Source organism: Triticum aestivum, chromosome 1B, assembly GCF_018294505.1.
Source record: "Triticum aestivum cultivar Chinese Spring chromosome 1B, IWGSC CS RefSeq v2.1, whole genome shotgun sequence".
NCBI classification, from domain to species: Eukaryota; Viridiplantae; Streptophyta; class Magnoliopsida; order Poales; family Poaceae; genus Triticum; species Triticum aestivum.
In genome coordinates, this window is record NC_057795.1 from 641,465,719 (window position 1) to 641,477,943 (window position 12,225).

At 44.2% G+C, this 12,225-nt stretch overlaps 1 protein-coding gene and 1 non-coding gene across 2 annotated transcripts; one reads left to right on the forward strand and one right to left on the reverse strand.

Annotated features, from left to right (window-relative positions):
* Nucleotides 1-7,205: 7,205 nt before the first annotated feature.
* On the reverse strand, nucleotides 7,206-10,122 carry LOC123098090 (uncharacterized). Its single transcript, XM_044519968.1, has 5 exons — nucleotides 9,925-10,122; nucleotides 9,636-9,823; nucleotides 8,230-9,069; nucleotides 7,914-8,099; nucleotides 7,206-7,747 (listed from the first exon to the last, which is right to left on the reverse strand). Exons 2-5 carry the CDS (start codon nucleotides 9,669-9,671, stop codon nucleotides 7,337-7,339), a joined length of 1,473 nt encoding a protein of 490 aa, XP_044375903.1. The 5' UTR covers nucleotides 9,672-9,823; nucleotides 9,925-10,122; the 3' UTR covers nucleotides 7,206-7,336.
* Nucleotides 10,123-10,242: 120 nt separating this feature from the next.
* On the forward strand, nucleotides 10,243-10,314 carry TRNAD-GUC (transfer RNA aspartic acid (anticodon GUC)). Its single transcript has one exon. It is a non-coding gene; the product is annotated as a tRNA-Asp (tRNA).
* Nucleotides 10,315-12,225: the final 1,911 nt, after the last annotated feature.

The window sequence follows — 12,225 nt, forward strand, 5'->3', positions numbered from 1 at the left end:
AAGCCCTGTGCCGGTCGAGCATCATCGTCGTCACCACGCCGTCGTGCTGATGGAACTCATCCCCGACACTTTACTGGATCGGAGTCCGGGGATCGTCATCGAGCTGAAAGTGTGCTGAACTCAGAGGTGCCGTACGTTCGGTACTTGGATCGGTCGGATCGTGAAGACATACGATTACATCAACCGCATTGTCATAACGCTTCCGCTTACGGTTTACGAGGGTACGTGGACAACACTCTCCCCTCTCGTTGCTATGCCATCACCATGATCTTGCGTGTGCGTAGGAATTTTTTTGAAATTACTACGTTCCCCAACAATAGCCCCCTCCCCCCACCCGAAAGGAAAGCTGCGGCGGATGGTGGCCCCGTGCAGGTGGACCGACATGATGTCGTACTCATGCGCCACCTGCTCGGCTGAATGGAATGATCTGATCCATATTTTCTTGTTGGTCTGTCGATCAGTTATCTCTGCCAACCATGGTCCCCAATTCCGCTACCGCGCGCCCATTACTGTCTCGGTGGCAGGGACGGGAGGTTAGGGAAGAAGGGTTGGTGACACGGGAGGAAGAAGAGCCGATGTGGACACGGGCTCGGGGCCGCTCGTGGCAGCGCGGACCCGCGTTGTGGATGGGCGGTGGGAAGCGGCGGTGGTCGGATCCAGCCATTATCGGCGGCGAACCGGCACCGGAGTGGGTCTGTGTGAGGTGGGTACTCACTGGCATAGATTGGGCAGCGGGAATTGGGCGTAGGAGAGGCGGAGAGGAGAAGTTGGTTTTTACTCCGCGTCCGTGGGGTTGAGTAAATATAGGGATCACGTGCCACTCGTAGTATTTATTTATTTTACTCCTCTAAGGGTGCACGCCATGTCGTGGCCAAGGCAACACAACACAATGAGCACTTGGGCTTGGTGGCACCCGATCTAAGATGTGGGGGTTAACAATAGTGTGAGGATAGCAGGAAGTGGAAATATAAAGGATGGATGTTTGACCCATGCAGGTAGTTACAAATCAAAAAAAAAACGCCTTGAATACTTATGAACCAGAGGCCAGATCGCCGACCGCACATCGCACCATAAGTCGTTCTCAATCGGTGTTCATATGTGGTAGAAACATTTTGGAGGGGCCGTTAGCTTTGCAAGAGACCCTTCACGAGCTAAAGCGCACGCACGAACATGTGATTCTCCTCAAATTAGATTTTGAGAAGGCTTACGACCGCGTCAATTGGGATTTTCTCCGTCAGATCCTCACCAGTTGAGGCTTCTCGCCGGTGTGGGTGCATCGAGTCATGTAATTGGTCTCGGGGGGCCAAACTACGGTCTCGGTGAATGGAGAAGTAGGGCACTTCTTCAGGAACAAGCGCGGCTTGCGCCAAGGCGATCCCATGTCACCGCTCTTGTTCAATTTTGTCGCCGACGCATTGGCGGCTATGCTGCGGAAAGCCGCAGAGGCAGGGCACATAAAAGGGGTGTTGGGACACCTCATCCCAGGGGGGATATCCCACTTGCAATACGCGGACGATACGTTATTGCTGTTCCAACCCGACCTCCATAGTGTGGCTACGGTCAAAGCCTTGCTAATTAGCTTCGAACTCATGTTGGGACTTAAAATTAACTTCCACAAATGTGAAGTGATGTCTATGGGCATGGAAGCGCATGAAGATAGGCATATTGCGGACCTGCTTAATTGCAAACTAGGCAAACTCCCGTTTACCTACCTGGGTCCCCCGTTGGATGCCAAATGCATCACGATTGACGGGTGGGCCCCCTTTGGACCAAGGTGGGAGGGAGGGTATGTCCGTGGAGGGGGAAGTTCCTATCCTCCGCGGCTAGGTTGGTGCTCACGAACGCGAGCCTCCCCTCGCTGCCGCAATTTGCTATGGGTCTGTTCCTCCTGGCAGAAGGGGTTCATGCCAAGATGGACACACCTCGGTCCCGTTTCTTTTGGTAAGGATCGGGACCCAAACACAAGTACCAACTGGTAAAATGGGCTACGGTGTGCCGTCCCAAAGCCCAGGGAGGGCTAGGGATCACAAACACCAGAATCTTAAACATCGCACTGATGTGCAAATGGATATGGAAGCTTTCGCAGGGGCGACGGGTCTGTGGGTTGACCTGTTGTGTGCCAAGTACTTCCCAAATGGGAATTTTTTCGAGGGTGTGGCGAGGGATCTCCTTTCTGGAACGATCTTCAGGCGGTCCAGCCGGCCTTTGCTCTGGGAGCCAAGTTCTCCATTGGCAACGGCCGTTCGGCCCGTTTCTGGCTAGACCATTGGGTGGGATCCCAACCCCTTTGGTCAAACTTCCAGGACCTTTACGCTCTGGCTGTCAACCCGGAGCAAACTGTTGCCATGGCACTTGCCCCTTCCCCCCCGGCGATCCATTTCAGACGTGAGTTAACGGGGACAGAACAAGCTCACCTAACAGAGTTGCTTGCTCTCATCGCGCCGGTGTCGCTGTCCACGTCCGCGGACACACTGACCTGGGCCCTTACCCCGTCCGGCAAGTTTTCGGTCAAGTCACTTTACCGTAAGCTGTGTCATGGCCAGTCCTTCCAGGTGCCGAAGGGCTTGTGGAACTCGCGTCTCCCGCTTAAGATTAAGGTGTTCTTTTGGCAATTGTTTCGTAACAGGCTGCCCACTTCGGCTAACGTTGCCAAACGCAATGGCCCGTCGACCGGCCTATGTGCGATATGTAACATAGCGGAGGACGCGAACCACGTATTCTTCCGGTGTCAGCTGTCACGTTTTTCTTGGAGTGTCGTCCGTGTAGCGGCCAATACCTCCTGGGACCCTCAGTCGGCCTCCGACCTCGTGGCCATAGTAGACTATGTTCAAGGAGGCAACAATCGTGTGCTTTGGAGTTGCATCGGAGCCTTGGCCTGGGCTCTCTGGCTCACTAGGAACAAACTAGCGATCGAGGGTATCTTCCCATCCCACCCTGCTAACATAATTTACAAATGCAACCTCTTCCTGCAGCAGTGGAGTCCGTTGGCGAGGCGCAAGGATGCTGAGAAACTAAAGCAAGCTCAAGATCGTCTTCGCCAGGTCTACGCTTTGGCTAGGGATCCATTCGCCACTTCAATGCCGTGAAGTGGCCCTTTTGTCACGCCAGCGAGCCTGCGTGCTCTATGCTCTGGCTTCGGGCCTTGTATTTGCATCGATGCGTGCTTCTTTTGGCCTGTTTTAAACTCTTGTGACTCTGTGTCGGTGTGGCATGAGCCTCCGTGCTCGTGTTTGATGTTCTAAGACTCTGTTTGTTATGCTGCCTAAGTTGTGGGCTTTATTAATTTAAAGCCGGACGCGTCTAACCTCTTCGTTCTAAAAAACCCAGAGGCCAGATGTGGTTTTATAACCGCCTCCAACTATTCCTACAAGCGGTTGCATTTTCTTTTTTGAACCGCCTTTGAAACATAATAACGCATGTGAGTCATCATTACATGTGGTTTCGTTTATTATGGCACAACCATTTTCGGAGACCTCTTCTAATGCCTTTATATGTACTATAGTGTACTCACATGTGTTCATCTGGATGTTTATATGCACTGGGTAACCAACGTAAAACATAGGTAGTCTTCTAACCATAATGTAATTAAAACCAAATCCTCGTTAGGGCAAGATGTCCTTCACCCGGCAACGGCGTTTAGTTCTTTTTACACCAATCATAGCAATTGTGGTAGTGTAATCGTATCATGCCAACCAGAGAAGAAATGTTGTCCAAAGTTAATACTATCATATTCTTCTAAAAGAAATACTATGATTATACATTATGATGGTACACACCAAAAATAGATGAGTTATCTCTACTACTTACGAAATGTAAGGTTCCCATTTCACTCTTTAATTCCTCCAACTTCACTTCTTTTTTTTTCTTTTTTTTCTCTTTGATCTTTGTTTTTTCTTCCACCGATTTTTCTTAATTGACTCAACTCTCCCACGTCTTATTAACTTACCAAAATAAAATAATATTTCTTTGGTAATCCATTAAGTTCTTACCAAACAAGTGAGTGACAATAAGATGGTAGGTAATCATGGTGATTATGCACAAAAACCTGTTAAATAAGTTCTTAACAGTAAGATGATAGGTAAATCATTGTGATTTATTTATTTATCTCTATACTACTTCAAAAATGTAAGGTTCCCATTCACCTTTCTTCCCACCACCCCTTCGTTCAACCTTCCATTTATATGATAATCAATCACCTTAATTTACTTACCTTCTGAACCAATTCCACTTTAATTTACTTACCAAACTTCTAATCAAAATATAAGGTAATTCATGGTTAGAATTTTATGAACATTTATTTACACAATCGCATTATTATTGACAGGTAAATCGCAAGCTAACATACTAGAATATTTATATCACATTGCAATGCACGGGCATTCTCTAGTACTACTTAAAAGAATGTAAGATTCCCATTTCACTCGTTCCTTCGTCCAACCGCTCTATATATGTGCCCTTTCCCACCTTCATTTTTGTTTTTCCCTTCCATCTTTTGTTTTTCTTCCACCGGTTTTCCCTAAAATCGACTCAATTGTCCCATGTCTTGTTAACTTACCAAAATAAAATAATAGTTCTTTGGTAAGCCATTAAGTTCTTACCAAACAAGTGATTAACAACAAGATGGCAGGTAAATCATGATGATGGCGCACAAAAACTTGCTAAATAAGTCCTTAACAATAATATGACAGGTAAATCATGGTGATTACGTGAAAAAACTTGCTAAGATTTTAGCGCACCAACATAATAACAAACATGCAGTCACGGGCTAATATAATATAATGTTTATCCACCCGTTGCAATGCACGGGCAATTATCTACTTTGTTAAACGAAACATGGTATATTGATGGATTTCTCTTAATATAGAGAATGATAAACAACGCCGGCAGTGATCTACCATTTGTTGTTAGCACAAAAGGGCTTAAAACCGACTGTATTTCATAGCCGTATCTACATATTGTTTCATAGTAGTGCATCTTGATGAAAATGGGTTTGCGTCGAAATTAATGTTTCAAAGGCAACGCTACCAACAGTTTGATCTTTCGTGGAAAAGAATAATATTAAGATCCATACAAGTAAAAAAAAAGATACTTGTGAAGACCCTAATGTATGGTATTAAAGAAATTGTAGGTTAACGAAAAGTTGCAGTCAGTCATCTAAAGAAGAGCTTCAAACGATGTGAAATGTTTTTTTTTCCTATTTACTATATGAAGTCTCACAAAATTGCACATTAATGAAGTAAAAATACAATCAGTTAATTTCCATCACGGGTCATCGACTTGCATATAAGATCCAGGTTATGCTCCACTTTGGTTGGAGGCTATTCAGTAGCTGGTTAAGTTAGCTCGTGGGGGAAGCCTCCTTGTATTTCAGTTAGGTTTTTCAGGGATTCTTTTTTGGTTAGTTAAATTAAATTATATGTTATATTTTCTTTCTAAAAGAAGGGTATGCAATAGGTGGAAATATAGATGAACCGTGTCTCACTGGAACACATCTTCTATCTAAAAGGTTCCCCTTGGTTCCAAAATATAATGCATTGTTTCATTGTTCAAATTCATACATTGACCAATAATTAGTTCAATAGTATTTATTTGAAATTACAGGAAATAGACATCATTAGATTCATCTTCAAAAACACTTTCATATAATTATGATACATAACCATTGTCTAAATATTGTATGAGGGATTTACGGTCGAAAGTCAATTACAAGTAGTCAAATTACGCCTTATAATTTTGAATGGGGAAAGTAGTAAAGAACTAATGATATTGTAGCGCAATAACACAACTTGATGGTCTACGGATTTGAAATTTAAATTCCTGACTCACCCGTTCGGAAAAGTATGACCCAAAAAAATCATCAATTGGTATTGTATACCAATACTTTTGTTTTTGAATTCCTTGTAAAACACATTTACAAGAATGGATAATCAGAATATCACACATGCATGCAGATTTCATTAGCAAACACAAATTTGCCAAACAAAAATAGCAGGCATGAAACGTAATTTGATGTTTTTCCTAAAAAAATCTAGTAATCCATGCGTAATTTTGGAAATATAGTATAACTCATTCAGTGTAAAATTTTGTTAAAGCTTTTGCTTTTCTCTTAAGAATCTAAGTTATGCGCACCATATGATGTTTTCTTGCTTTACAATATTAGGAAGGATACATGGCTAGGAGAGACGCCCCTCGCGCTCCAATATCCTTCTCTGTATAACACTGTTCAGCGTAGAGATGCTTACGTTGCAACAGTTATGCAGTCCACTCCACTTAATATTCAATTTAGGAGGACGCTAGTAGGAACCCGTTGGGAAGCTTGGCTCAATCTTGTCCGAAGATAAATGGATGTTCAACTGTCTCAACAGCCCGATCAGTTGTGCTGGAAACTATCTAAGAATGGCGAATTCTCGGTTAAATCCATGTATTTGGATGTTATCAACTCTAGTGTGATTCCTAGATCGAAACATGCTTGAAAAGTTAAAGTTCCTTTGAAAATCAAAGTGTTTATGTGGTTTGTGCATAAACAAGTTATTTTAACTAAGGATAATTTGGCAAAACGCAATTGGACAGGATCTACCAGATGTAGTTTCCGTGACCAACACGAATCAATCAAACATCTCTTTCTGGATTGTCCTCTAGCAAAAAATTTGTGGCGGTCGGTCCACATAGCTTTTAACATTACTCCACCGAATTCTATGAATACGTTGTTTGGGATGTGGCTTGATGGGATAAATTATGATACAGCGAGACACATTCGTGTAGGAGTGTGTGCTTTATTATGGGCAGTCTGGAATTGCAGAAATGATTTGGTTTTTAACAGAACAACAAATATCAACTTTTTGCAGGTTATCTTCAGAGCCACAGCGTTGATCCGTATGTGATCGCTACTCACTCCGACGGAGGACAGGGAGCGTTTGGTTACTGGGTCAAACCGATGGGAGATGGTAGCACGGGATATTTTCAACCGGTTTGGATGGCGGTCATGTAATAGGATATGCATGTAGTGCTCTTATCTTTTTATGCCAGCCGGTTGTGGCTTTTCCTTTTTACTCTTAAGCTCTTATGGAGCCTTTTTTCATTCTTTGTTCGAGACTTGAAGACTTATGTTGGATATTTTTCTTATTAATAATATTGGTCGTATGCATCATTCAGATGCAGAGGCTGGGGCATGCCCCCTTTTCGAAGAAAAATGTTCAGTTTTTTTTCAAATCAAGAAAGATTTCCCATCATGGTTCATTCATCTCCCCACCACTCTCCTCCCCTTCATCATGGCAATTAGTTCAAAGCTTTACTTGGTAACCAACACTATGAATGAACATTGTATGCTCCATCCTTGCTATATATGGAGGCATGTATCATGGCATCGACTACACATCTCCAGGACCTCAAATTCAACATTTGGGGGGACTCTTCCGGCGATGCACCTACACGCAGCTTCCACGGCTCTACGAGCTCCGGGGAGATACGTCCTGCACATCGGCGAGCATTGGCCAATCTTTCTTGAGGACGACCATCTGCTAGTGGTACCCGACCTCCTGTCGTAGCGGTAGGTTGTGTCCAACGTCAGACGCTCGAGCGAGGGCGCACTCTCAAGGATGTAGATTAGGAGTTGGACCAGGCTCTTTGATGGACAGAACCCCGTGATTGTCACCTGCCTGAGGCAGTTGTGCCGACCCTCTAGCCTCTGCCTCAGATACTCATGGTCGTCTCCAAAACCGAAGTCGGATCTAAGGGCACCCTGCTCTACCTGCATATACATTACACATGTAGGATCAACATTAATGTTGTTGTTCCGATAAACAAGTACTCCCTCCGTCCCAAAATAAGTGTGTTGAGACACTTATTTTGGGACGGAGGGAGTATAACATAGTAATTGGCACAGATAGCTCCAGGAGACGTGGATAGTGACTTACGCGCAGGATGAAGGAATCCAAAGTAGGAGAAGCATCAAGAAATGAAACCAAAGAGAAGACATCATAGCTCTTGGGGAAGTCCGTTATATTTCTAAAAGGTGGGAAGGCCATTGTTGGTCCAAGGAGTTCAATATCCAAGTGCTTGAGGCAGGGGAGCTTGGAGGCCAGGGTTGGAACTTTAGCATTCTAAGGAACGATAAATCCAAGGATTAATCATATGTTTCTTCCAGCACAGAGGTGTGGCATGCATATCTCTATCCATTATATACTTAAACAGTCCATCTATGATCTTGAAGATGTTAAAATCAACAAATACCTCAGTACGAGAGCGCAGGGTAAGGCTCTCGACAGTTCCTAGGATGGATGGTAGCCTGGCGCGAGCATCAGATAGAAGAATGCATGACAAATTTACAGTCGTAAGCTGAAAAGAATTTCTAATGGAGATTTCTATCAGGGTCCCAACACAATAAAAGGAGCAGAGATTTGGAGCATCGATCTCTACCATCTTCAAACTCCTGCATTCTGTAATACTAAGGAAATTGAGTTGTTGCATTGTACAAGGTATTTGCAGGCAAGTTATCCCACTACAAAAGAAGAGGACCAGCTGCTCAAGGGAAGAAGATTTTGAGAGCAATAGGCCTAATCCTTCCTCGCTAATGTCCACAAGAGTCAACTGTAAACATTTCAATCTTCTCAAGAGGCCAAGTGTGGACGTGGGGTGAAAAGAGCAACCCCAAAGGCCAAGAGATTGAATCGAACTCGCAGCTGCCTCGTCAGACAAAACGGAACAAGGAAAGTTGTATTTTTCCTTCATGAGTAAAGGCATTGCCAAGTCAAGTTCTTTGATCCCAGACTTAACGGTGACCTGGAGCCACACGTCGAGGCATGCGGCTTTGATATTGTTGCAAGGGGCAAGATGAAGTTTAAGTGTCTTCACCTTCACCCCGTTGCCATAATGGTTTTTAAGGATTTTGTCAACCTTGTCAATGATGTAGGTCTCTCTTTCCTCGAACTTCTTGTGGGTCAACCCAAGTGTTTCGCAGTTGAGTGTGAGGTTGGAATAGCATCTCCAGGAATGTAGAAGCCCACGAGACGCGCAGGCAGCACGCGCGGCTTCTTGCACCGGCAAAAGGGAATGTATACGGTGTACGATGTCCTGCAGAACCAGGGTTGACAAGTTTCAACAATTAGATTGTAGCTACTAGTTGGCTGCTACAAACAAAGCAAATCGTATCAATGATGTTCAAGATATATATTTAGTTTGATAGTGGAACCCGTCCCATGTTTTGGATCGTATGGGAGTCTATGATGTTTGAGATATACTATATAGGTTGCTTCTTAGCCAGCAATGGATGAAGACAATGCATAAATAGAGACAAGTATATGCAAGTGTTTTTGGCAAATTTACAGTGCGCATGATATCATGAACCACCGAATTTTTCATGCAAACATACCGAGCACACCTATATGCAGATTCATCACAAAATTCTTGTACTTGCAGCTGTGATCAAAGTTTTAAATAGCCGGTTATAGCCACGCTATAGCGGTTTGAGCAGGTGCCGCTAAATGGTATTCATGTAGAATTATCCGGTGAAGTTACAAAATGGCGGGGGCTATAGCTATTTGAGCAGGGTGCCGCTATTTGGCATATCCAACTATTTAAAATTATGGTTGTGATCGACGCGGTTCTCATTTGCTACAGTGGTAGCGAGAATAGTATACCTGTGGGAGTCCCTCGAAACCAAGATCTTGACTCATATTTCGGCGAGCGCCTCGGGAAATATGGCCGGTTGCATGCACCGTCTCCCTCAGCCGGCCGATGAAGCCTCTGGTCGGTCCACTATATATCTCCAATGCAGCGGATACGGTAAGTACTATTGTCCCACCTTTGCTGATGCAACCGTGAGATTCTGCGGAAGGGAGCCGTGAATTCTCAATGACCAGATCGATTTTCGCCAAGAAGTAGAGGAGAAGCGCGGCGTGTTGGGGCTTGGGATAATACACTACATACTTGATGCTGCGGCAGGAGTAGGGGTCGCCGTGCGTGGACGGCCACCAAGAGGGCGTCGGTTGGAGGCGCCGGCGAGGGGACATCCGGATTGCCGGTCTCGCCTGAGCGCGCGCTTTGAAGGTTTCGGCCGTGCCTATATTTTCGCCGGAAACGGCGGCCTTCGTTTCCCGTTTTAGGTAGCTCCATTCCGGGGGCAAATCTCTGAGCTGTTACGGCTCACATCGAGGAAATCCTGTTAACCACTAATTAAGGCTGCAACCTCCGATTGGTTCAGAGTTAGCCCATCTAATTAAGGCTGTTAAACCATCTGCCATCCAAGTCGTTGTAGTATAGTGGTAAGTATTCCCGCCTGTCACGCGGGTGACCCGGGTTCGATCCCCGGCAACGGCGTTTCACCATTTTTTTCCTTTGTTTTGACTTCAATTTTTTTTCTCTATATAAAATTAGAGGAGGAGGGAGGAATCTGCAGTCCCTTCAGAATATTCAGTTGCACACCACCCTCTTATTATGACAAAATTTTGTTGCAATGCTACTCATTTAGGTACTGGCACTTACAATTTGTCAATAGGTCATGGAAATGCAGCCACTTGGCACAATAATTTTGTTCATACTCATGTTCCCTGCCCAAGCATACGCATCATGCTATTCAGTTATGACTTGTATCATTTGTGCTTTCTGTAAATGAATTCATGTTCCGGAACTTAGATGCTCTGTATCTTTGTGATTTCGTGCTGTAATCAATTTCATGTTCCAATGCTTACAATTGTTCAGTATATTACCTTTTTTCAAGAATTTCAATATATTACCATGGTAATGCAACATCTTTGCACAGTCGCATATGACATATGACTGGTTACTACTGTAGAACTTAATTATTTCATGTGTCCTCCACTTGATCCAACTTGTCTTTTCAAACTGTTGGCACAAGGAATCAGGGAAGAGTGAACAGCTAACGTAGCAATCCACATGGAATAGAAGATAAATCATAGGACGCGGATTTTTGGGACATGGTGACGCGCGAGGATGAAATCTGGGCGGTCCATCTATGCTATAAGATTAGCAATTAATATAGTGATTGAATGAATACCCAAACAGTACGCGAGGTTAATTCAGCAAATACTCGTGTACATGGGTTGGTGGCTAGCCATCTTAAATGGAATTAGATACAAGCGAATATGCATGCAAAATACGGTCTTGACCGTTCTGCCATGTTAATGTGGTGTAGGCCATTTAAAAGACTGGTCGGTAACGTTTAAATGTGGTTGTCTCAAACCTGTATGCCTTGAATGGCATTTAACTCATCACTAGCTGCCGGTTTTGTTTTGGTTTGTGTTGCCCAACTTCATTTTTCGTGTGTATTATTGAGGGTACTGTTGTATCAGTTCATCAAAGCACTGCCACTGTTCATGTTAATGTTGCAGTATTACCTCGTGGATGATGGGATATCCCCATAATAATGAATGTAAATAACATATATGTGTTACGTTACTAACAAATTTCATGGGAAGGTAACAGTAATACTCCTACACTGTGCAACCTTCTTCAACCTGCCAGTTGGGAGAAGACAAAATGATAAGGTGACCATTGTACCAAGCTCAAGTGACAGCGGAAGGGTAGCCGTTCGTTAATGTTTCTACTATAGGAATACCGTTGCTATGCTCAAAACATGTGCTTAGGCGAGGTTTTGTTATTGATTTTCTAGGCTCGTTGGGAACCTAGTACAGGAGCTTGCATTGTCCCTTGCAAAAAAAGGAGCTTGAAATTGATTCTGAACAAGTTGCATACCCAGAGTTGATGAGAGCACCGAATGACACAAGGTGGATTAGATCATTAGAAGGTGTGTTGAAGGAGCTCACGAACTAATCCATTCATGCCATCGGATGAACAGAATGGGAGCTACTTCTTCTGAATGAATATGTGTTGGAGGAGCTAATTAATGAACTAGACTAGAACATGGAGGAGCACATGATAGAGCACAAAGCGGGGAAGGCCAGAAGTTGAACACAAATAGAGTTGACGAGGAGGACGAATGTGAGGGGATGAGCACTTGCTAGTGAGAGGATGAGTAAAAAAAAGTTTGGGGCATGTTACCGTTGGTAGCAGCTGTCCATGGGTAGAGCTGATGAACCAATGTGGGATAAACAGGAGGAAGAAACTGCAAGAATCAGGGAGGATAATTAAGCGAGGAGCTGCGGGATAGAGAGGGGCAACAAATAATATGTGCAGGGTGCCATCAGGCATCTCCTAAAATAAATGAGAGATTAACTCCTCTTGTCATCCCGGTGGGCCAGGGTCACTAAT